Genomic DNA, 25,469 nt, shown 5'->3' on the forward strand with positions numbered 1-25,469 from the left:
TCAGACATTAGCTTCAGTACAAACACTGGACACACTGTATTCTAACAAGATCCCAAGAGTTAATGCTCTAGGAAGACTGCATGAGGGTATGGTTCAGTTGGTAAAATGCTTGACTCATTAGCACAAGGACCTGAGTTCAGATGCCAGAACCTATTTAAAAAGCTGGGTGGTGGCAAGATGGGAGGTAGAGGTAGGTAGACCCCTGGGAGCTCATGGGCCTGCCAGCCTAACTCACTTAGTGAAGCTCCAAGCCAATGAGAGATTCTGCCTCAAACAAAAAGTGCCTCGGCACCCAAGGGCTGAATCTGGATACTGCATGCAAATTACATGAGACTGCTGCTACTTAAGGTAGAATGGGGTTAATCTGTCAGGAGGGGCAGTAATGTTTCCATAACCTGTCATGGACTTGGGCTTTAACATTTCACTTATTTATTTATTCACTTGTTGAGAGAGAGGGGGAGAGAGGGGGGGAGGGAGGGAGGGAGGGGGGAGGTGGGGGGGGAGGGAGGGAGGGAGAGAGAGAGAGAGAGAGAGAGAGAGAGAGAGAGAGAGAGAGAGAGAGAGAGAGAGAGAGTGTATCCACCTGAAGAGGTCAGAGGACAACTTTAGGAGTTGGTTTGTACCTACCACTTTGTTGTGGCAGCATTTTCCTCACATGTCTGTTGAGGTGCAGAATCTCCAGGCTAGCCGGCCTGCTGCATCTGCCTGCTCACCATCCCTCTTAACAGGGTCTCACTACATAGCCCTGGTTTGCTTGGAATTTGCTGTATAGATCAGGCTGGCCTCAAACTTAGAGGCCCTCTGGCCTCTGCCTCCTGAATGCTGGCATTAGTGTACGTGGTACCATGTTTGGCCTGCATCGAGCTTTTTACATGGGTTCTGAGGTGGAACTGAAGTCATCAGAATTGCACAGGCAGGGCTTTTATATCTACTGAGCCACCACTCCAGCCTGTATTCTTTCTTCCATTTTTCATTCCTAGAGGGCTCTTTCAACCTTATCTCTCTAACGCTGGTGATGTCTGAAGGACCCTGATGGGATAGTGTACCTAAGGTTAACTTGTTTCCTTCCACTCCTTCCATCTGAACACTCCAAGTGAAGCTGAACAGAATATGCCAACTAATGTTACACTATTGTCCAAAGGTAAATGTCCTAAAATGTGCCTTCTTCCTGTCTACTCCCACACAGTGAAGTCACCAGCTCTCACTGGACATGATGTATACGCCTATGACCCCACATGCTCAGGAGCCTGTGTCAGAAGGATTGCAAGCTCAAGGCCTGATGGGATGCTTGCCTAACATGCACAAGGCCCTCAGTGTTATCTCCGGTGCTGTTGCTACTCCATCTCCCCAAATCGTCAGTGCCCACCCATTTTACCTACCAAATGCCTCTAGAATCTACTTGTTTCCTTCTAGTTTCATAATAACTGTCTAGCAGTCATTACCACCATCTTTAACCTGCACTGGGCTACTATAGCAGCCACCAGGCTGGCCATCCCCTCCAACCCACTCTCATGGGGTACGGTAGAAGAGTGAGTAACCTTCCTCTGTGATAAATCTGATCCTATCCATCTCCTGCCTAAGATGTGAGTGGTTCCCAGCTGCCTCATGACAAAGTCTAGAAGCCTACACATGGCTTACATTACCCCTTATGATCCAGCCCTGTCTTCATCTTCCCAACCTCATCTTCCACTGACTACTTTCTCTGTCCTCTGCAGTGCAAGAAACTATGAGCTGCTGCTTTGCTTCCACTGTGTTCTGTGAGCCCTTTGTGGTCATTACTCCCATCTCTCCTCACTAACAATGTCTTCTCATACGTTGGCTTTCGCTTTGTACATCCTAGGTCTTGCCAACCTGGCTACATGGCTCTCTTTTATGTTCTCAGCACCCTATATTCATTCTTTTTGTGGCATTTAGAACTTTGTGTTGTAACACCAATGTATAAATCTGTCTTCTACACTGGCCTGTGAGCTTCTCGAGAATCAAGGCACTGCCTTATTCATCTTAGTGAGTCTTCAGCAAGTAGTACAGTGCCTGGCACAGAGAAAATACTCAGTAAATGGTGAATGGGGGTGGAATTTCCTGCAAAGGAGCAGGAGGGCGCTTTCTGTTTTGCATTTTAAGTGGGAGGGTAATTACATAGATGTGTCTGTCACTCACTAAGTTGCCCAGGACTGGCCCTGAACTCAATAGGTATCTGAGGCTGGCCTTGAACTTGCTATCCCTGTACTTTAGCCCCTCCCTGCCACACCTAGTTAAGGGCAGCATTTTCAACTTTCCTTCTGCAATCAGGGTCAATGTTGTCCTCTTAGCATCTAAGTTTGCAACCTCTTTCTCTTAAATTGCCCTTCATGTCCTGAAAATCAGCAGTCCTGCTATGATCTCTTCCTAGCATCTACTAAACCCACTCTCCCATCACTATTTCTCTAGAAGTCTAGCCTCCCCTGATTTCTACACTAGTACAATCGCCTTTCATTATGTACATGCCCCTTTTCTTGGCTACCTCTATCTTTCAGAGTTAAAATGTTAAATCTCTACACGTCCCTTAACAGTCCCTTCTTGTTCCTAATAGTTAAGCTGTCCTCAGAGCTGAGTGATGCCAGGACGTTTGCTAGCTGGGCTTTCTGGACTTCAGTCAGCTTACCAGCTCAAGAAGCAGATGCCTCTGCTACTCCTATTTACGGTAAGAAAACGGGAACTCACAAAACTAAATAGCTAACAAAGCAAGCCGACCAGGCTCGCACCAGGTGAAGGCCTGAAGCCTAGCAAGCACATTTCCTCTTAACTCCCAGGACACACTGAACAACTCCACCGTACACTACCCATCTTGTGATTTGGCTCATTTTTCAAAGGCATTTGCCTTTTCTGCTAAGTCCACCATACATGTTCTTCAAGAACTGACCCCAAACTTCCTGCTGTGTCTCACCGAGGTAGGGACACAGGTAGAACTGTATAAATCTTTGAGCCAGTGTGTGCACTACAGCCCCAGAAAGATGAGTCTACAGGAAGCAAGACTCAGCCACCGCTCCCGAGCGGAGTTACACAATGTAAGTCACACATGTGGTCTGCTCTGCTTAGCACAGACCTTCAAAGTGTCTTTCAAGCTCAAGCATCACTGATTATAAACCTGTGCTTGGGAGTCTGAGAGTGAACCATGCAAGTGGAGCGCAAGCTCTGCTATGAGCTTGTCCCAGATGGCTCCACCTCCCCAGACGGAGGAGCTAGACTAACAGATACAACAGACAGGAAAGGCAGCTAAACTGGTGAGCACATGTGGGTACAGATGAGAGTCTGACACACACAGAAAGTGATATCTTTGTGAAGGTGATAAATGGAAAAAGGAATAAGCTGAGTGAACCAAGCGGATAGTAACTTATCTGTGGCTCTGCTCTATGGGGAGTGAAGGAAGTAGCTTTCTAAGCAGGCTTTAGAGAAAGCCAGGTTAGTTAGTATAAGAAAATAATGGTATTTCTGTATATTTAAGCTTCTCTTGTTCTTCAAAACTATAAAGCTAACTCCTACAAGACCATTCTATGAAAAACAAGCCAGCATTCTGAAGACATTTACCATGGGTGATGCTGCTCTCTGGACCAGAAAGGTTTTGCACAGGTGCTTGCTATAAAGCTGGAAGGAGACACCTACATCTGCACACTATTCTCCTTATTTCTTTTAGCTACAGTTTGTCCATGCATTGCCTTCCACAGCTTGCCTGCCACCGTGGCTAGAAGCCCTCTATGCCTGCCACCGTGGCTAGACGCCCTCTATGCCTGCCACCGTGGCTAGACGCCCTCTATGCCTGCCACCGTGGCTAGACGCCCTCTAGTTTCTTACTACACTGGTTACCTAGAACTTGAAGAGGCAGCTTATGAGGTAGATGGCGTAGGGCAGACCCTTACCCTCCAATGCATATTTCATGTCTTGAGCAAACAGATGCCACATCACCTCTGCACTGACTTTCCCTACATTCAACTCTTGAGGAAACCTGAGAGATGGGAAAAAACAAAACAAAATACAATCAACATTCAGGCAAGAGCTATTTGATTTTATTTATCCCAAGGTACCTAGTTCTTACAAGACAAAATGAAGAGAAAAGAGCCCTAGGGAACAGAACTAGGCTTAGTCTGGAGAAGAGGGGCCCAGGGACCCACGGTAGGAAAAACAAGGGAGAGGCAGGCCATGTCGGCTAAGATGAGCCGGGAGAACGGAATGCCCAGGAGGTGAGACAAGACAAGGCACTGGATCCCTGCGGAGCCTTGGGGCTGGAGGGAGGCCGGGATAGACAAGCTGCATAAGACAGAGCAAGGGCTGGGTCTTAAGAGGGCCAGATTCATTCACTGTGGACAAGCGCATGCACACATAGTCCCTGGGTCCCCTGGGGACTTCCCTAACAGTAACAGTCCCAGAAGCCGTTCTCTCTGGGAGGCTATCCCGCTCTGGATAAGGCCCCACCCCCTTTATATTTCCACACCTGTCTCCAGAAACAGTTACCCAGACAGATACAAGGGACAGAGGGACAGATGGACGGACAGTTGGAAGAAGTGGCACTGCAAACATACAGAGACAGGAAAGAAAGAGGCTGTTAGACAGATGGACAGACCAATCACTAAGCAGACAGAGCCAAGTAAGGCAGTGCTCACTGGTTCAGAACAGGTGCGTAGGAATTCTTATCCTCCTCTATGATTGACACGATGAGTGTGATAAGTTTGGGCCAGAAATCCAAGTTCCGAATGCTGGGTCCTGGTTCCTCCACGGGTTGTTCCTGCTTCTTGTTCCAAGTTGGGGACAGGGAGTGGGGGGAGGAGGAAAGGGAGATGGGGAGAAAGAGAAATAGTCACAACAGTAATGAAAAGACTTGCTACCAACAGCCCGGTGCTGCCTCTGGGTTCTAGCACAACTCCTGTCACATAATGCCCCCCCCCCGACATGGCATCTTGCTGTCCCCAAGAACACATTTTATGTTTGCTTAAGCTGTGACAAAATACAGCCTTGTGAATTATGACCCTGCAGACCCAGTGTTTTTAGTCTAGGATGAGGGAATTCAAAACTGAGAAAGAGCCAGGAGTATATAGCACACACAAAACCCCCATCTCTGAAAGCTCCTTCAGGTTAAGGACAGACCCTGGGTGGAGTTTGACCTAACTTTCATTGGATCGAGTCTCCTTTGGGTTCCCTGAAGAAGACAAAAGAATATAATGGATCTTGGGAAAAGAAGAGTCACTCATATTTGGACCCTAGGCAAAGACAAGCTGTGATCCCTACAGAGACCAGAATGGGCATTCTCCCACAAGAGCAAAGGCAAAGGTGGAGCTGTCCTGGGCAGGGATGGAATTTGCATGTGGATACTCCATATCATTGCATTCTCCAAATCCCCTAATGAGCCTGCACCAACAGGACATCAGCACAGACCAGGGCTGGGTCTACATGCTGTTGAGTGTCTACCTCAACATCACTTACACCCATCTTTTTCTTTCAGTTTTTCTGCCACTATCTCAGCAAAAACACATTCAAAAGACACCCTTGGCCTTTGAACTCCAGGCCACTACATCTTCCAGTGAACTGCCAGTTATTTCTCTATAAGGAAATCTCAGAGTTGTCTGTCCCTTCTGCTTAAAGCTCCTCCATGCCCTCCAGCTACTCCAGCTACTCTAGGAACATATGGCATTCAGAATGTTCCCTTTTGTCTCCACTTCCTGTCTTCCTGATTCCCTTGAGTTGTACTGCATCGCGACCACCACTTACCTGGCAGGGCGCTAAAAGCTTTGCACACACGATCTCATTTCACCTTCTTGGTGAGTAATGAGCACATGTTACTAGTATCTCATTTCTGGATGAGGAGACTGAAGCATAGCGGGGTTCTGTGACTTGCACATTTGATCCCACAATAGAGGACTCCAGAGTCTGGCTGCTTGTGATTCCTTAAGTTAACACGGTCATGCACGACCCTGTGCCTCCATTACTCTATGCCCCCTTCTTCCCGTTAGCTCCTTTCCTGATATCAGTTCTGCCCCTTCCTCAAAAAATCTAGGTTGACCTTTATTTCCACAAAGTTGTATCTGACACTCCTGGCTTGGTGAGATGCCCCTCCCCTGGGCTGCCGGAACATATTCTATGAATTCCGGGTATCCAATACTAAAATAAAATGTAATAAAACAAAAAGAATGACACATGCAGTAATTCTGTCCTTATTTCTACCAAACAGTAATTTCCGCCAAGGCATTTGCTAAGTGGCCAGGCAGATGAGTGACCTTACTAAAGACTAGTAGATGGGAATATTAAAACAAAACAAGTACACGAACAAAAAGCCCCAAAGGTTTACTTGAATGAGATTGAAAGTACAAAGCAGATGGTAAAATAAAAAGTCTAAAGCCAAGTACATGAAACATGAAAAAACCTGAGGCTTTTTCAGAGCCTAGTTCATTACTATGCTGGGACAGAGAGATCAAATATTAAAATGTCTGCCTGGCTGAAAGATCAAAGCTGAGAACAGCATTCTTTCCCCAGCCAAAGAGAATCCACAGAGAATGACAGGGGAGCCCAGAATGTACCAAGCTAAACAAAGGCCCAGGAAAACCTCCTGTGGACATCAGAGCCAGTGGAAGGCTTTATAAAGCCATTAAAGGGGGAAGCCTCGAATGTCCGACCAGCATAAAAAGAACCTTTAGAGTAAGAGAAGGCAGCGTGAACAAGTATCTTAGACCTGTGGTTCTCAGCCTTCCAAACCCTGCGACCCTTTAATCCAGTTCCTTGTATGCGGTGACCCCAGCCATAAAATTCCGTTCCTTGCTACTTCGTAACTGCAATTTTGCTACTGTTATGAATCATACTGTAAATGTCTGTGTCTTCTGATGGTCTTAGGTGTCCCCTGAGAAAGGGCTGTTCACCTCTCTAAAGTGGTCACCACCTACAGGTTGAGAACCACTATCTTAGATCTTTACTAAGGTCTTCCAAGGAAGCGTTACAAACCCAGTATGTTCACTAAAAGATGCATGTTCAATAAACTCCAAGGTTTATCTCCCTTCTTATACATAGTTTTCCCACTGTCAAATCAAGACTGATTTTTTCCTCCTTGGAATTCTTTCATTTTTATCCTTCTTAAAACACTTTTAACAGACCACATTGACTGCGTATATAAGCATGTTTGTGAGACAGGGGAGTTCTTCAGAGAGCACTTGAGGCTCTTCTCAGACCTGGCCTGGAACATATTATATGCATATACATGCATGCATGCATACATACATATATACATACATACAATGTACACTTGCTGGGCTATGTGTTTGCTGCATTGAAGGAAAGTGAATCTGCAAAAGCACAGTTAGCAAGACATTCTTAAGACATGAGCTATAACTGAGCTAGTGGAACTAAAAAGAAGTCCTGGCTTGAGTGGGTGGCAGAGAAGAGGTATAGTGGGGTGTCTACAAAGACGGGGCTAGAGACACAGCTCAGCAGGCAAAGGCACCTGCCACCAAGTCTGATGACCTGAGTTCAATCCCTGGAGCTAACATGGTAGAAAGGAGAACCAATTCCTACAAGTATCCCTCTGGCTTCCGTGTGTGGGTATGGGTGTGGGTGTGTGCGCGCGTGCGCACACACACATCCACACACACAAAGTAAGCAAATAAATGCAACAAAATGTTTAAAGAAAAATGAGGTTTCTAGGACCCTCTGGATCCTTCTACTTTGCTATTCTCCCATGCTTCTCTCATCTAGAGTCCCAATAGAATGTCCTCCCCTCTGTCCCAGTTTCCTGGTAAGTGAAGGCTTTCGTGGGACATGCCCCTTGGGCTACTATGCAGATATAAGTGAGTATATACCATTTGAGTCTTTCTGCTGCTGGGTTAACTCACTCATTATGATTATTTCTAGTTCAATCCTTTTGTCCACAAATTCCTTGTTTTTAGTAGCTGAGTAGTATTCCATAGTGTATATGTACCACAGTTTCTTTATCCATTCTTCTACTGAGGGACACTTAGGCTGTTTCCATGTTCTGGCTATTATGAAGAAGGCTGCTATGAACATGGTTGAGCAAATTTTCTTGTTGTATGTTGGAGCATCTTCTGGGTATATTCCAAGAAGTGGAATAGCTGGATCTTGAGGAAGCCCTATTCCCAGTTTTCTGAGATAGCACCAGATAGATTTCCAAAGTGGCTGTAATAGTTTGCATTCCCACCAGCAATGAAGGATAAGCAGATTTGGGCCCAGGGTCTCGCTCAAACTATGGCACCAGCCAAGGACAATACAGGTGGTAAACTTTAAACCCCTACCCAGATCTAGCCAATGGGCAGAACATTCTCCACACTTGAGTGGAGAGTGGGGTATGACTTTCACACGTACTCTGGTGCCTCATATTTGACCATGTCCCCTGGAGGGGGAGACCTGGTGGCACTCAGTGGAAGGACAGCAGGTTACCAAGAAGAGACTTGATACCCTATGAGCATATACAGGGGGAGGAAGTCCCCCTCAGGAACAGTCATAGGGGAGGGGAGTAAGGGGAAAATGGGAGGGAGGGAAGAATGGGAGGATACAAGGGATGGGATAACCATTGAGATATAACAAGAATAAATTAATAAAAAATTTTTTTAAAATGAGGTAAGTTTCCAAGTACTGAGGTGGATTGCTAGCTTAGAACAGGTAAAGTGGATTGGCCTCATGGAAGGTCAGGCTCAGGCTAAGCATCAGTCGGTGAGTATCATCTCAGAAGACCATGAACTGCAGGACGAGTCACGAAAGGGAAAGTCAAGCGTTCGTGCCAGGAGCTCAGAGACAGCTATAGTCTCAGAGGAAGGAAGTACAGAACTTACGTGGGCCCAAACACATCTGATCAAAATTAACTTGGAGACAGTAAGGATAAAAGAAAGGCGCTGAGATGGCCTGAGAACACTACTCAAATTGAGCCACCAAACTGCTCAAAGCAAAACTTACCATAGCCATTTCTGCTCAGCTAAAGTATGTGTAGGTTACATTTTTTATATGGGCCCTTTGTCAATTCACAGACATCTACACTATGGGTCAAACGGTTCAAAGTGACAACTTGCTGATCTGTGAGGATGTCAAGGAGTGTTCTGAGCTCTTTCCATGAATTTCTAGTAGGGAAAAGCTGAGGCTCCCAGGAGCTCCTGTCAGCTGGCCTCACAGCCCCACCCCTCTTACCAGCTGGTACTGGCGACTGTAGAGGTCATGGCAGTTGTTGAAGATATATTCATATGTCGAGTTCAAACAGGCTTTCACACAATCCTTTACCACCTGGCTGGCTCTTGGGGGGCTCTGCAGTTCCTGCACCTGCCAGTTGACAGAAGAAACACAGGCCCCAGGTCCTGCTCACCTAGGCAGGATAACCGCCCATCATTCCCATAGGTCTACTCCAAATTAATTTCACCTTTTGCAAGTCTTCGAACTTTGCCCAGTGTTACGGTTTGAATGGAAGATGCCCCCCTTGGCTCATGTTTTGAGCATTTAGACCTCGGGTGGAAGCACTGCTTGGGGAGGCTATGGAGGCTCTAAGACACAGTGTCCAGCACAGATTACTAGGAGCAGGCCTTTGAGGGTTACAGTATGGCCCTGTTCCTGTTTCTGCTCTGCTTCCTGATCCACCAAGATATGAGACTCCGATGAGTGAGTTCCCAGTGTCCTAGACTAAGCTCGCTCCTACACCAATGGCCTGCATCCCCTGAAACCGGGATCCAAAACAAACCTCTCCTCTTAAACTGCGCCTGTCAGGTATCTTGACACAGTGACAAGAAAACTAATGGCCGCAGGCGATGTTGAAGGGGCAGAGTAGCTGATGAGGAGAACGCCCAAGCCTTCCTCACTGATCCATGGATTACACCCTCCTAGAAGTGACCCAGGGAACGGGTGTGTTTGGAAATGTGACGAATCCTGGAGCCTCAGACTCTCCAACAACTCTTACTCTGCAGGTCTGTACAGCCAAGTCCTGGCGCTGGCCAGCTCTGTCCACCCTTACCTTCATCCTGAAGAAAGTAATGCTGGTCAGCAAGTCCACTGTCGATTTTAAATCCTGAAGCCTCTCGGGGCTCCCAGCAGGAAAGTTATTCTGTTACAAATCAAGCAAATGTTAAGAAAGAAACAGGAACATGAAAACCTTTCCTGCCAAAAGTAATGAACCCAGCTTTCCCGGACTGCTGCCCACTGGGATTTCCTGTGGCTGAACTCAGCAACCTACATTACTGGACTCTATCTTTCTTTCCCACCGAGGCAGGCAAGCCCTTGCCTGGTGCCAAGATGAGTACTTCACATCTCAGAAAGCCACACTGCTCCCCAATCCAGCTCCCATAAATGCGTGTGCATTTGTTCAGATAAGCACAGAAGCAGTCAGCCCCTGCCCTGCACTCCGTCTCCCCCTCCCCTCCCCCCTTAAATGAGTACTACAAAAGCTGCCTAACTATATATCATGGACACAAATGAAGCCATATTACAGACCAAACTGAGGCCCAGACCCTGTTACTTTCAGTCCACTCTGCTCTTCTGATGTTCTGGAGCCAGCAGATGGCAGAGTGCTGAGGAAAAGCTTTGAAGAGAATTCCTCAGGACTTCCCTGTATGCGGTAAATTATTCTTCTTGACATAAATTTTAGGAGGAAGGTGCCAAAGAGATGAACAAGGCTGAGCTACTCTTCACTGTCAGCCTTAAGCTCACAGATGGACGCTAACGCCAAAGGTAACACTCAATTACTTCACCATTATTCACACAAGTGGAAGCTAAGAGCAACGCAGACAGCCAAACCCTGCTTTGTTAAGTCAGAAGCCGCTCTTTTTTTTTTTTTTTTAATTTTATTCATATTACATCTCAATAGTTATCCCATCCCTTGTATCCTCCCATTCCTCCCTCCCTCCCGCTTTCCCCTTACTCCTCTCCCCTATGACTGTGACTGAGGGGGACCTGTATATGCTCATAGGGTATCAAGTCTCTTCTTGGTAGCCTGCTATCCTTCCTCTGAGTGCCACCAGGCCTCCCCATCCAGGGGACATGGTCAAATATGGGGCACCAGAGTTCATGTGAAAGTCAGTTCCCACTCTCCACTCAACTGTGGGGAATGTTCTGTCCATTGGCTAGATCTGGGTCAGGGTTCAATGTTTACTGCATATATAGTCCTTGGCTGGTGCCATAGTTTGAGCAGGACCCCTGGGCCCAGATCTGCCCTTTGTAATGTTCTTCTTGTAAGTTTCTAGGACCCTCTGGATCCTTCTATTTCCCCATTCCCCCATGCTTCTCTCACCTAAAGTCCCAATAGGATGTCCTCCCCTCTGTCCCACTTTCCTGATAAGTAAAGACTTTGATGGGACATGCCACTTGGGCTAGTGTCCAGATATAAGTGAGTATATACCAGTTCACTCTTTCTATTTCTGGGTTAACTCACTCGTTATGATCATTTCTAGTCCAAACCCTAGTACAACCACTTTGGAAATCTATCTGGCACTATCTCAGAAAACTGGGAATAGGCCTTCCTCAAGACCCAGCTATTCCACTCCTTGGAACATACCCAGAAGAAGCTCCAGCACACAAGGACATATGCTCAACCATGTTCACAGCAGCCTTATTCATAAGAGCCAGAACCTGGAAACAGCCTAAGTGTCCCTCAGTAGAAGAATGGATAAAGAAACTGTGGTACATTTACATTATGGAATACTACTCAGCTATTAAAAACAAGGAATTTCCAAAATTTGTGGGCAAATGGAGGCCACTCTTGTGCTTACTTTCTAAGGTGTATGGATTGCCTGTTGTGGGGATTCTTGACACTTTAAGCAAGTAATGAAGCCACCGTAAGACTTCTAACCAGAAGGGGCTGAGAAGCTGTCTGTTTTCTCACCCTGAGAAACCCAGGTACCCACTCTTCTACATCCATTTCTTCCCATACCAGAAAGACAGGCTACTCTTCCTTCCTCTCTCGGGAAGTTAGAAGAGCGAAAGGAGAGAGAGGGAGGGAGGGAGGGAAGGAGAGAGAGAGAGAGGGAGAGAGAGAAGAGAGAGAGAGAGGGAGGGAGGGGGAGAGAGAGAGGGAGAGAGAGAGAGGGAGAGAGAGAAGAGAGAGAGAGAGGGAGGGAGGGGGAGAGAGAGAGGGAGAGAGAGAGAGAGAGAGAAGAAGAAGAAGGAGGAGGAGGAGGAGGAGGAGGAAGAAGAAGAAGATGGGATAGATTATTATGTCATTATGAAGTTGGGGAGGGTGATATGAACAGGGTTGGAGAGCCACCTGGGCTTCCTTAAAAGCAGCCAGTCCTGCTACTTATACATTGCAAGGACCCTGGAGGTGAGCAGAACCATGAGTGTTACCGGCATCAGCCATCCAAGAGGGCACAATGACACAGACACATTTCCCAGCCTTTCATCTTTAGAGATAAGCTTTGCCCACGTCTTCTGGATTGAGTATGATATTTCTTATCGCTCCACCCACAGCATGTCTTCTCTTACCCTGTATGTAGAGAGGTCTATCCTCAGTGAGTTGTGTAGCTGGTCCAGCAGTTTTACAAATCTCTCTTTCTGAGGGTGAGAAGGAAATAATAAAAAGAGAGAGAGAGAGGAGCAATCTATTTCTGAGCCTCTTCATCTACAGTAGAAACAGAACTTAGGAACAAGGAGAAAGAGTGGGGAAGGGGCATTGGGTTGGCAACACATCTTTTCCGATCTCTGTCCATGGGAACAATCAATATAAAGGGAAACAGATGTGGTGAACCCTGTTCAATTTCTTTTAGCAGCACTGTCTTAAACTAGGAAACATCTTACACTGGCAAGGAGAGAGTCATGTCTCTGGAAAAGGAAAAAAAAAGTCTCTTTCTAAACACAGGATATGACCAGTGAATGCATCTGTCTTTTATCTCATCTTAGTCAGGCAAAAGGAAATCAAACACTTTCTCCAACTTGCTCCTGAGTCTGAGGTCTCTGGACTTCTCTTGGGGCATTATTTTTTTAGCTCTAAATAAAGCATTTATCGATGCACAGAAGCTTAAACAGTTTGCACAGATTCTTCATGCCATATCTAGAAGGATCATCAAGACCCCCAAGACCCTAGAAAGTAAGGGAAGAAATAAGTGACACGGTCCAGCAGGGCTGAGGGACTGGTGTCGCTGAGCACTGGCCATCCTGTGGGTCTGAGGCCTCTACCTGGGGAGCAGGCCACACAGGGCTGGGCGGAACCTCACCCTGGGGATCTTGAACAGGGCTGGGCGGGACCTCACCTTGCGGTCTCCAGCAGCAGAATCTGGGGAGGCCTAAGGTGAGGATCATCTAGCTGAGTCATCCTTGGTTTGACCCTCCTGACTAAGAGGAAAAAACAAGCCTCAAGTGGCTCACAAAGGCATTGGAATAGAGGTCTGGAATTCTCAGGGTTAGGTAATGTGGGATTTAGAGGCTGCAGAGGCCAAATATGGACTTCAACAGTATCTCAGAGCCATGGCCCTCAATGTCCCTTAGGAGCCCTTCCAGCTTCCTTGCAGGCAGTGAGTCCCTTGCAAGAGCTGGGGAAAGAGAGCCCACACCTAAGCCCTGCCGATGAGCAGCTGCCAGCCCAAAGTGGAGATGGGGAACCAGGCACAGAGGGAGCAGAGGACACCTGTAACACACTCTGCTTCCAGCCACCTTCCCTTTGCCAGCCTGGCCTCCATCGGACACCCTAGCTCCCAACCTCCCATCCCTTAGGTCACTTTCCCTGCACATACTAACACATTCTGGATCCCTCTCATCCTATCACAGGCCCTTACCTCACCCCCCTATAGCCCCCTGAACCCCACCCCTCATAGCTACAGCCAGCAAAGTGAAGCCAGTGTCCACTCCAAGTCTCTCTAGCCTTGAGGCCTGCAAGGAGGGGACAGGACAGAGACTGGGCCCCCACCTCCTCCTTGACACCTTGGTGCCAAGGAGCCTCTTGGGTACTCTTTTTTTTTTTTTTTTTTTGAGCTGGGGGGTACAGAGGGTTTCAAGGCAGGATTTCTCTGTGTAGCTCTAGCTATCCTAGAACTCACTCTATAGATCAGGCTGGCCTCAAACTCAGAGATCCACCTGACTCTGCCTCTCAAGAGCTGGGATTAAAGGCATGCGCCATTACCACTTATCTTGGGGCATTGTTAACAGCTTTAAAGCCAAGGTCTAGCAGTCATGATGAGAGAGAAAATAGTGATGCATTTGAAAAATGGTCAGAAAGACACAAGAAGTCTCTCTTTTAACTAAGTTCCCTGTAATTTCCTTAGTGTATGTTTTAATATTAAAATATATAATACATAGTATTTTAATAGTTTTCATAGAAAAGGTATCATTAAATCTGGAATCACATGTCTGTAGGCTGTTAGTACAACATTTCCAGAATTCATTATATTGGTTACATCAATAGATACTGATTAAGGCAATACATAATGGGACCTGATTGGCTTAATTAATTACACTAACTCATTTAAAGAAAAACTCTATTAACAATAAAAACACTGTGAGTACCAAAAGTCAGGGATCACAGATGCAGAAAACTCTGGGGATATCAGGAATTTATGCCTACTGAGAGAACATTCGTGATAGGCCATTTCGTCCTGTTTATCCTGAATTTGTCATGTGACATTCTGAGTAATGTCCGCAAGAGTGTAAGACTAAGCAATACTGTGATCCAATTAAGGCGGCCCACACAGCAGTGCCTCTAAAGCAGAGTGGCCTCATCACTTCCTAGTCAGCATAGTCTACTAATCATTTTATCTAGAAGGGGAAAAAGAGTTGTCTTTCAAGGTAGCGACGACCTGAGTCTTAGGCACATCAGTCAACTCTATACAACTGGCCAGAAAATAACAAACCATCAATTAATAGCACTTGGGTACACGTATTTCATCACACTCACACCAAAGTTGGAGGCTGCAAACCGGTCAGACGCAGAGACGTTGGTGGAGGCAGTTGTGTGAGCATAATAGGCATTGATGTTGGCCAGCAAGGTGCTCATCACTGCTGGCACGCCAGGACACATGTACTTGGATGACAAGCATGCAAAGTGCCTGAAAGACAGAATCCTTATTCTCAGAGTCTTCACAGCTTGTAGCAGAGGCCGAGTAGGAACCCAATTAAGGGCTGCAGACGTGCGGCCAGGTTAGTCAGCGCCCTCTGCTTATGCAGCACGGGTTCTTGTGCATGTCTCTATGGCAGTATTGCCACTGACGCTTCTCCTGGTAGACAGGAGCTGCTGTTATAGGAGTGCTGTGGATTCCACACAGAAATATTTTCCCTACAGTTTAGTGTATTCTTTGTTGACTCTCAGGGTGATCTAGGCCAGCTTGTTAGTTATGCACACATGTACATGGGCAAAAACATGCTGTATTTGCTCACAACTGTGATAGCTGGTCCTGTGTCTTTGCACACCCACTCATGCCTTTTTCCTTTCATAACCAAGATCTTAATGGGTAAACAAGGCATTCTTGAGATGCTAGCAAATACGTTCCCTTTCTAATGTATGCTTCTGTGCCTTGGGACATGGACACACTCCACCCAGATCAAAGAGCAAAGTATGAAACCACTGCACTTTACGGCTACTCAGCACCTGTCCACCATGTCCTATGCCTTCATTAGGTACCCAAAGTGATCAGTAGCTACTTCCCAGGACCCCAGGGAGCCTCACGTCATGGCCTGATATATGGACTCGATGCCATAGCGCATGGCAAACTCATCCACAATTTCTTGAGCTGTCTCATCAAAGTACACCTTCCATGCGTCATCACCCCGGGCCTCTGGGATCCAGACTCCTCCACTGCCCTGAATGTCTGTGAGGTAATGGAAAAGGTTCTGCAGAACAGAGAGCAGAGAGAAAGAGGTATCTCAGCACATCATAACAGAAAGTTCCCGTTCATGTCATTGCTCAGCCCTTCCAGTGGCCACGGCAGGCAGCTCTCACAGTGGAAGGAAAGAACTGTGCATGCCTCAGACTGTCCAAAACAGCACAATGAGCCAAGAAGAAAGCAAAGCAAAAATGGTCCTAGATCTCCAACCACCTGCTAACCTTCCTTATGGTCAGAAGGCCACCCCTGCCCTCCAGCCTCCACCCAAGAGCACTGCTCACCTCATGGAGGCATGTGTACTGCACATGGTATGGGGCCACCTTCTCCTCCCCCTTGATCTCCACGCTGATCTGTAGCCGGATAGCCCCCGAGACAGCTGATTTGTCTGTTCTCTTCTCTACAAGGGAAAAGAGATTTGGGATTCATAGCAGTGCAACTACAAATAGTGCAGACAGCCCTGCCCTGGTTAATCCAAGGGGGAAAATGGCACTGACCCAAGTGGTCACATGTTCTACAAATAATGCTGTCGTGACTAAGTGGAGGAAGGGAGTGGTCAGAGACTTACAGGGATTAGGATGAAGACTGAGAGATCTGAAGCTTGAGGAAAGAACAAGCTAGAAGAACGGGTTCTGAACATTAACACTGTGTTTCCCCCGCCCCCTGCAATGGTCAGCTCTGAAGATGAGCAGGCTCTGTGTCGGCTATGATCTGGAGTTTGGTAATTTGGTAGATTTCCTAGCTCCCTGTGGAAGCTCCCCGACCACAGTAACATTTATGGCTGTTTCCTCACCTAGATTGTACCAGACATCCATCTCTCCACTCAGTGTCCGAACCTCGATGATGGTCTGGCCCAGGAAGTCATCCGACTCTCGCTTTAGCCGCTGCTTCACTCTGGACTTGATGTCATCGTCCTCGTCCCACACGCGCACCTTAATCCGATCAGAGGAGTTGTGGCACTCACTGGGAAAGAAGCACATGAGGTCGCACAGACCTGGCAGCATCGCCATCACTGCCAACATCTGCACCCAAAGCTCCACCAACTACACTTGAAAGAGGAGGAGAGAAATTCAGCAGATTGTGGCATGCAAGTCCCAGGTTAATTAGTCTATCCGAGCAAAAGGCTTTCAGTCCTTAGGGACGGGAAGGAAATGAGTTGTTATGGCTCTGTCTGCAGCTAACTGTCCCAGCAGTCTCAGCAGAGCGACAGACCGCAGGGCTCCAGGAAGAGCTGCTGCCTCCTTCCTCAGAGTCCAGCACATCATAAGGCGCGACCTGACTGGTAGGGCCGTCAGGTCATGTCTGCTTAGCATTCTAAGTCCCCCACGCGGCTCACGCTGTGCTTATGAACTTCTTTCCTGTGGTGGTGTTGCTTTAGAGAAGGGAGATGCCTAGGTCTCCCATCTTGCTCTCCTCCTACCTTCGTCCTTCACCCCAAACTAGCACTAAGCAGAATGTGTTGCTTGCTTCCCTCTGCTCTTATGTCTTTCCACATTCAAGATATTTCCATTAAAATACTACAACATAACTACTCCCCTAGTGAAAACTAGTGGATAAATCAACAGTGCGCTTCTCGAAGACAGAGACCGTGTCACTAACTCTGGGATGAACAGCATCACGTAAAACACTGCGGAGAATAGCAACTGGATGAACTGTCCATCTGCAATGAGTAAGTGATGACGACCATGAGCAGTGCATTTGGAAGCAGCCACGTGAGGGTGCTCAGCTCTAAGTATCAGCTTCTCAACCATCGGGTGCAGCCCTCAGTAACTGCTGCCTGGGCTGGAGAGTGACTTCACCACACCCCAAGTCCTTTCCCTGTGAGCGCTTGGAAGTCAACAGAACCTGCTCTCTGTACAGCCAGCCTGCTCGGAGGGAGCAGGGATGTGAGACAGAGCCATCTGGCAACTCCAGACTTTCATCCAAGTTCTAGGCTGCAGTGAAACCGTCTGTAAGAAGTCAGGTGTGGGGAGAGGAATGATGGCAGATGCTGGGGCAGGAAGGAAGGCTCTCCTTAAGAAGGAAAGAAGCATCCCCACACTTAAGAGTGCCATCTTCAAGTCATAATTATCCAGTTACAAGCCAAGGACACTCTTGCCTCTCTCCTGAGAAAATGTTAACGCTTGCTAGGTAGGCTAGGAAGTGTACTCACAGGGTGGTAGCCATAAACTGACCTTGTTAACACAGGGTTTGGGTAAACTACCAAAGATATAAGAGGAGACCAAAGAAAGCACGGCTGTTGCCATATGAGGCACCTGAGAATCTCCAGTCTTTGTCCAATTCAGAGCTAAAGCCAGAAAAGTGGGTTACAATACTGCTTCTAAAATACATGTATTTCCAGGGAAGACAGAAATGTGCGCCGTAACTTACAAATGGAACTTCTCCTCCCAAACAGGATTCAAATTTCCAAAAATGGTCTTGGTGCGCTTCTTGGTTTTCCCGACTTGCACAGTCACGTACGGGTCGCTGGATCCTGTCTTGTCTTTGGCTTGTAGGCCCTGGGCACAAACCACTGCAACCCAAGTGCAGACCAGACGACTTAGAGTTAAGTCAGAAGCCCCACAGCACTAGTCACAGTCCCTCGAACTGGGGGTGTGTGGCAAACCTAACCTCCCTGCTCCGTATCTATCCTTGGCCCTGGGCTACTGGCCTCTCTCTCAAAGCCGAGTCCAAAAGTCCCATCTCCTTCCCTGAGCCTTTCCTGACCAGTGATCGCCTCACTGGCCCCTAACCCTCTAATGGACACATGCTTTGTCCCTGCGCACCTCACTAGCAAAGCCCTAGTGGACTATCCCCTGGTCTCCTCCCTGCCCCTTCCCTCCCACCCAGCTTTTAAAGACTCGCTCGGACTGTTAACCAAGTGTACAGTGTCAGATTGTTAGGATGTCCTTGTATTGTTTGCAAGTCTTTGCCTCTTCTAGCATCAGGGTCTACGTGGGGGAGGAGTGATGAGCAACAGGGTTCCCTCTTCCTCTAGTTAGAGCCTCCTTGTCCTCAACCCCTCGTCCCCTCATGCCCTCATCCTTGAGATGCTGCCTCTAGCACCCTCCCCATGCCCTCGCCCTTGGCTCGCTCACCAGTGATGGTAATTTTGGCTGACCATTTGGAGGTGCCATCCAGGACGCTCTGCTTCACTGCTTTCATCTGCTGCACGTGAGCAACTTTGCTCACCGTGAAGACGTCCCGGATGACCTCAAAGATCTCTGGCTTGTTCCGTTCTCGGATCTTCATGCGGTCCTTCAGGGCCATGATGATGTTCTGTGTGCGGTCCTCGGCTCCATGTTTAGAGCTCTTCTCAGCAGCCCCTGAGGGATGGCCCAGAATGCAGAGCTAAGCAACAGGCTACCTCCCAGACCAAGGTCAAGCTGGGGAAGGTGCTGGGAAGAGGCATGGGACAACGGGAGGGGCTGAAGGATGCTGTGAACTATTCTCTGTGGGGCCTGCTGCCAGGCCAGAGGGGTTTGAAGGGCAGCAGAAGCTTGATGATGATGATGATGACGACAACGACGACGATGACAACAGTGACAGTGACGATGACGGTGGGAGTTCATTACACTATTCTGTTTAGATAAATGTTGGAAGAGCTTCCATCAAGTCTCTAACTCTAAAGTCAAAATATCACCAAGCGGTGTCTTGTGTCATGGAGTCATAGTAGGTAGCCATACGGTCCTAGTGCTTGTAATCCCAGCACTGGTGTGCTGAGATAAGAAAATGAGAGCTTTGGTGTCAGACCAGGTTTAAATCTTATCTCCACCACTCCTAGCTTTGTGAACCACTTTTTTTCTATGAGGAAATAATGATACTTATCTTATGGGATTTTTTTTTCTTTTCTTTTTGGAGACAGGGTCTCTCTATGTCACTATGTAGGCTTAATTGTCTTAGAATTCCCTATGTGGACTAGGCTGGCCTTGAACTCACAGAGACGTGCCTCTCTCTGCCTCCCAAGTGCTCGGATTATGAGCATGTGCCACCATGCCTAACAGGACTATAATACACATTCTTTCAACATGTATATTATAATATAGATTCTTTCCCAGAATACAGCCAAGGACCTGCCACTTAGCAACTGCTCAAGAATTGGTCACATTTATTATTTGCTCTGAGTAACAGCTGAGAGGCACAGAGGGCTAAGAGAATACTTCCCTACAATCCCATTCTTCCTGGAGTCTGGCCACACCGAGAGCAAGCTCAGCAAAAGCTGGGCAGGGTGGCAGGAACTCTGAGCACTGTCACCTTCCCTGTTAGGAACTTGCTGCTTTTCCTGTTGCTGTGCTCTGACATTATCAGAGGCACACATGACATATAGTTGGGCTTTGTGAGCTTGGCACACTTCCCTTCTAGACTGCTGCTCTAGCTACCTGAAAATTCTATTTTCTAAAAGATCTATCTACGGGGAATAAATTCTGTCTCCTAGGGTCTAGACCTACGGGAGGCTCCTCTGGGAGGCCTGGAAATTCATAGAAATCTCTTTTCTTGTACTCTCAGTCTTTAATTAAGCATGCTCTAGTTACATGAGCAACAGTGTACACTGTTCAAGCTGAACCCCTTGAACCAGATGAATCCTGCAAGAGGCTCCAACTGCATCAGAAGGTATAAAAAATTCAAAGGATGTTCCCCAAGGAGCATTAGAGAGTGCTGTAAGACCACTGTTTGGAAAGCAATATTTTTTGATTGAGCATCTTACTTTCCTGAAAAGTAGAGGCCCTCGGAATAAGGCAGAATAGAGAGATAATAAAGCAGACACTACTGTTCTTGCTTCATGCTGTTTAGAAAGGCCTTGCTGCCTCTGCTCCCCAGTCTTCATCCCATGAGACAACTCACGTTGTAGGCAATCAGCATTCAGCAGGTCCTGGCATTTCTCATGGCACTTGACTCCACACTCGCTGCAGCGCATGCCTTGCCGGGCAAGGCCCCAGAGCAAGCCTTCACACTCATAGCAGTAGGTAGGTGTCGTGGCAGACCAGACCTCAAAGTTGTGGGGTGTAGTACACGAGATGGGGTAGATTAAGGCCTGAAGAGTTTTCTTATACACATGTGATTTCTGAAAGACACATGCCCCATCATTGACCAACAACTGTATGACTGTGCTGGAAAGTGCCAGGGGACACCCTATGGGACAGTCAGGTCCCTGTTTTTTGTTTTCTGTTTTCCTGTGGTAGTGGATAACACACCCTAGCCTGGACCAGCCCAGAGCCCAGTGTGGCACAGAGAAGGTCACTCTAAAATGTGCAATCCCCCTGTTGAGCCTGAGCATCCACTCACTCTAGGGAAACAGAGGGTAACAGGCTCACTATAAAACTCCAGGATCAACGCTCATAAGCTTTAAGACTCCAATATGGACTCCTATTTCTCCCAGGGTAAAAGACTGAGACCTTGGCAACTATATAACAGAATTTTAAAAGTCACAGTTAGTATGACTACAGAGATGATCAGTCCTAAGGCCAGTAGACTCACAAAAGTCCAGACGTCACTTACCAGTTCTTCATCCTTGAGAGAAGTACGTGTAGCCATCGCAGAAGTAATTCCTGCTTTCCGAGACTGGACCAGAGACTGTGAGGAAGAGTTACCTGTCAACGCTGGCTGCCACAAAGGACTGGCAAAGTCCTGGGGAGGCAGCTTCAGTTCCCAAAGCCACATGACTATAACTGATACCATTTTGCTTCTATTTTTTGCTGTCATTCAGACACTACCCCTGGGTAATAGGTAATAGAGCCCTAGGTTAAGGTGTAAACCCTCAGGTCCTCAAGGGACTGTTCTAGCAATGTTAGAGCAGTGCTTCCTTCAGGATATCCAAAGAGCTTCCCTCTTCCACTACTCTTAGGGTGTCTTATCCCATAGAGACTCCTTGACTATGAGAAGACAAAGGAAAAATGAAAAGCTTAGAATTATAGTAAGAAACAGGCCATAAGAATAAAACACACACACAAGTTATTAGAGTCACAGATGAGAACCATCCATGCTAACCCCCACACCCAGGTACCTCCCTACACCCAGGTACGCCCCACACCCAGGTACCCCCCCAACCCAATCCATGGGAGATACAGAGGCCAATAGCCCAAATAAATAAATAGCATTTGGCAAGTAAAAGGAGACAGTGGAGGCAGACAGGACAGAGAGGGAAGTTCAAGAACTGGGGCTGTCCTTCTAGTCAGGTCCTTGTGTAGAGAGACCCCATGTTTCTGCCAAGCCCGCGTCCTAAAGGCAGGTGGCCCCTGAAGGCTCATGATGTCATTAAGGCAGCAGACATTAAACAGGCAGAACTCACAAGAACCTAAGCAAAAACATCAGCTGGGAGGGGCTCAAAAACTTTGGGGATGTGGACTCTTAAAAGGCTGGGGAAGGGCTCTGGGTGCACTCACCATAGCCTGTGTAGAGGAGAGCAAAGAAAGAACAAGATGACATTAAAGTCCCCTAAGGGCATAAAACTTTCAGAGGCAAGTGAGCGGTTCTTTCCTCCAGCTTACCACAGGGACCATGTTCTAATCGCCTCTACCTCTACCTACTAACAACTGTCTCCTACCCCGAAAGCTGGTCAGGGCCCAGGCTGAGAGTGATCACTCTAAGGACAATTAGTCTCAAAGTGAAAAGCAGGCAAGCGTGAAAGTCAGAGGAGGGAGAACAAGACATAATTTGCTTGTGGGAAAGGAGGGCCTACCGAGAAATGAGTACGGAGAAAGAAAAGAAAGGTGAGATAGGCGGTAATAAAGAGAAGATGGCATCAGAATTCATCTTCCACCAGCTGGCGGAAAAGGAGGCACAATAAAATAATAAGAGAATGAGAACGAAGATTCAGAAATGGTAGGAAGTGTGTAAATAAAGAAAGGAGGATAAGAAAAAGGCTAAGTGACATTTCCATCCATCCAGTGAAGGAGAGAGAAAGTAGTGGGAGAAAAAGAAAACAGAGACTAGGAGAAGAGAGAAAAGGAGTGGCCAGGAAACCCAGGGGTGTCGGTGGCAGGAAATGGGAACACTCTGGCATGGGAAGGCCTGGGTCCCACTCTAGCCCCACCATTCACAGGCTACAAGGATTCCTCACACTGACCCTGCGTTAGAAAGGACAGCCTAGAATGGGAGGTTTTGGTCCTCCTGGAGGTCTCAACAGCACCTTTAACTCCTGAGCTTAACACAATTCAGTTCCACAGAACGTCTTACCATTTCTTCTCAGTGTCTTAGGTTAACAGATACAGTCTATGGAGCATATATTTTAGGAGGAGGCTTTCATTTGACCTCTAGCAAGGGTGACATCCAAGTTAAGCATATTACACATCATGCTCAATAATCTAAATTAAGGGCTAGAGGCCAGAGTCAGGTTCCATTCCAGGCTATCAAATAAGGCATCTTAACTCCTCTAGGTAGCTCTGCAACCTCCCTACTTGGAGCATCTGTGGCTTATACCTTTAATACTGACAAATGTTTCAGGTAGGAACTTGACCCTTTGAAGAACCCAGGGCTCTGAGTTGGGAGTAAGTTAGAACTAGGTACCACTGAACCGATCGTTAAGTATCAGTAAGTCTGAAATGGCTGATTCTAAGCTGACCTAGTGAGGTATATTCCCCACTACTGCCTACGCTAACGCCAGGGTCTTCACTCACCAGGTCACTGACAAGTGGCAGTGGCTTCTTTCTTCGTAGATCTGGCATGCTGTCAATGCCATAGAGACCTCCAGCTGGCCTGAGAAGAGAAGAAAACACCGGAATCTTCAGTCTATCCTTGAGTCACCAGCAGGTTCTGTGTGCTATTATCCTTGCTCTCCCTTTGCTCCCTTCGAAAGAGCTGAGGACGACAGTTGGTGAAGGAAGGAACCCAAGGGACCAGGTTGGACTCTTCCTGTCCTCTCAAGTCTGAGAGCTCTTTTCCTCACTGACACAGCCGAGGCACATTGGCTTATTTGAAGATGCTCATACTCCAGAAGGCAAGGTGGGGACCACGAGAGCTTCCACTCCACACAGACCAAGGGCTCCCCAAAGGTAAGTCTTGCACAAGCTAGGCTATGACAGAGCCCACAAGGTGGCTCTACCTGGCGAGCCTGCTGCCTAAGTAAGCGAGACTACTAAACAGTGACATGCTGAAGGAGAGTTCCATGGTCTCCTTAAGCCCCGTGCCTCAGGGAAGGCTGAGGGGTAGGACAGTAGACTTACAAGGCCACACGGGTGGGGTTGGAGGCAAAAAACAAAGGGACTCTGAGAGTCTACAGAGACCAGAGAAGAATTACACCAAAAGAACTGAAGATCTGTCAAGTACTTTATACTTTTACTATACTTATTATTTTTGTCATTGCCTAATTTTATTAATAACAAACAATTTAGAAAAGAACAACAAAAGTGGAGCATGCCTCCAAAGGAGTTTCAATCTTATGTTGCTATAACCTGGACTTTGGCTACAGTTCTGCCAACTCCCTGTGTCCTCTGCCAATATCCCATCTTCTCGTTGAGTCTTAGTGTCTCTCCTATAAAACGAGGCTCAGTTACAAAGGGAAACAAGAGTCTCTGCACTTTAGTGCTGAAATTATGAACTTTAAGGAAAACAAATAAATCATCCCCCAAATAAACGTTACATTCTTGGCTTTGTTTTGAGACAGGGTCTCACTACTTTGTCCAGACAGCCTTAAATTCACTATATAGCTAGCTCAGGCTGGCCATAAAGTCATAGGACTCCTATCTAAGATTGTCCAACTTATGGGTGCACACCAACATACCCAATAGCTGTGCACTTGCTTTTAGTAAGAACAATGAGCCAGAGATGCTGCAGAGCTGGGTTATACAGAGAGAGAAGTCCCAGAAGAATAGGCAGGTGTGTCCATGATCTAGACAAACTAGATTAAGACCAGGATCTGGACCAGCCAACTCAACATACAGATGTCTACTAAACTAGTCAACACTGGCAGTGGACTTTGTTTTAATGAGATTACCATGCCTGGGAAGCACAGAAAGAAAAAAAAGAGGAAATTATTTTTTAAAACCCTTGCATTTCATTTTAAAGCCAATTTGGACATGCTCTACTGGCAAGTATACATTTTATAATTACTAGAGGAAAAAGCCTAAAGTTCACTGAAGAAGCAACTAGTGACAGGAATTCATAGTGAATTCAAGTTTATAGTGAATTCTAACAATACAACACACTCTGGTTAAGTCAAGAGGTTTTTGCAGCAAATTATCTTTTTCAAGAGATGGAAAGGGCTGGCTCTTTCAAATAATTTGCCTTGACCAAAGAAGATAAAGGCGTGTGTGTATGAAAAATGCAGTAGCTAACTTTATGATCTGATAGTCTTCCCTGGCTAAGAGTAGGAGGAGGCAGTGATGTCATAAGCCTCTGCAGGGTAACAAGAAAAGGAAGGCCAGGGAGATAAATGGTTAGTGTCAGGAGGAGAGACCCGGGGGGGGGGGGGACACGACACACGTGACCTCCTCTATCATGAACACTCAGTCAGCTGTGAGCATCAGGTGAACTTTAAATGACTCTGGTGTAATCACACGGGTCAGAAACTCCCAGAGACAAAGCCCAGACAGAACACAGGGCGCTCAGAAGAGATGCCACTGTGCCCTGACCAGAGTGGAATGTAAGAAGTGACTCCCAACAGCTGATGCAGGACTGAGCCCAGGGAGTGATAGAATCCACTACTAACAACGAAAATGACATTTTTTCAGATAAAGATATTTACTCTAATGCCCTTATTTTCTATATGAAAAGCGCATAACCTATACGATACGATAGATAAGAAATTATCTT

General features: G+C 47.0%; 1 protein-coding gene across 11 annotated transcripts in view; it reads right to left on the bottom strand.

Annotated features, from left to right (window-relative positions):
• Nucleotides 1-25,469, bottom strand: part of UNC13B (unc-13 homolog B) — a 199,199-nt gene that overhangs the window by 9,618 nt on the left and 164,112 nt on the right. For 8 of the 11 annotated variants that reach the window (XM_084791248.1, XM_084791256.1, XM_084791253.1 and 5 more), the window contains 14 exons: nucleotides 23,336-23,414; nucleotides 21,219-21,293; nucleotides 20,565-20,784; nucleotides 18,821-19,048; nucleotides 18,114-18,255; nucleotides 16,537-16,706; nucleotides 16,028-16,143; nucleotides 15,590-15,753; nucleotides 14,822-14,972; nucleotides 12,421-12,489; nucleotides 9,959-10,048; nucleotides 9,148-9,276; nucleotides 4,635-4,762; nucleotides 3,894-3,979 (listed from right to left, as the gene is read on the bottom strand). In XM_084791248.1, the coding sequence (XP_084647374.1) occupies nucleotides 3,894-3,979; nucleotides 4,635-4,762; nucleotides 9,148-9,276; nucleotides 9,959-10,048; nucleotides 12,421-12,489; nucleotides 14,822-14,972; nucleotides 15,590-15,753; nucleotides 16,028-16,143; nucleotides 16,537-16,706; nucleotides 18,114-18,255; nucleotides 18,821-19,048; nucleotides 20,565-20,784; nucleotides 21,219-21,293; nucleotides 23,336-23,414 (1,847 nt within the window). The remainder of the gene's footprint in view (nucleotides 1-3,893; nucleotides 3,980-4,634; nucleotides 4,763-9,147; nucleotides 9,277-9,958; nucleotides 10,049-12,420; nucleotides 12,490-14,821; nucleotides 14,973-15,589; nucleotides 15,754-16,027; nucleotides 16,144-16,536; nucleotides 16,707-18,113; nucleotides 18,256-18,820; nucleotides 19,049-20,564; nucleotides 20,785-21,218; nucleotides 21,294-23,335; nucleotides 23,415-25,469) is intronic. The other 3 variants (XM_084791247.1, XM_084791255.1, XM_084791250.1) reach the window with 1 other exon arrangement.

This window comes from Acomys minous, assembly GCF_964271855.1.
Source record: "Acomys minous genome assembly, chromosome: 8".
Taxonomy (NCBI): Eukaryota; Metazoa; Chordata; class Mammalia; order Rodentia; family Muridae; genus Acomys; species Acomys minous.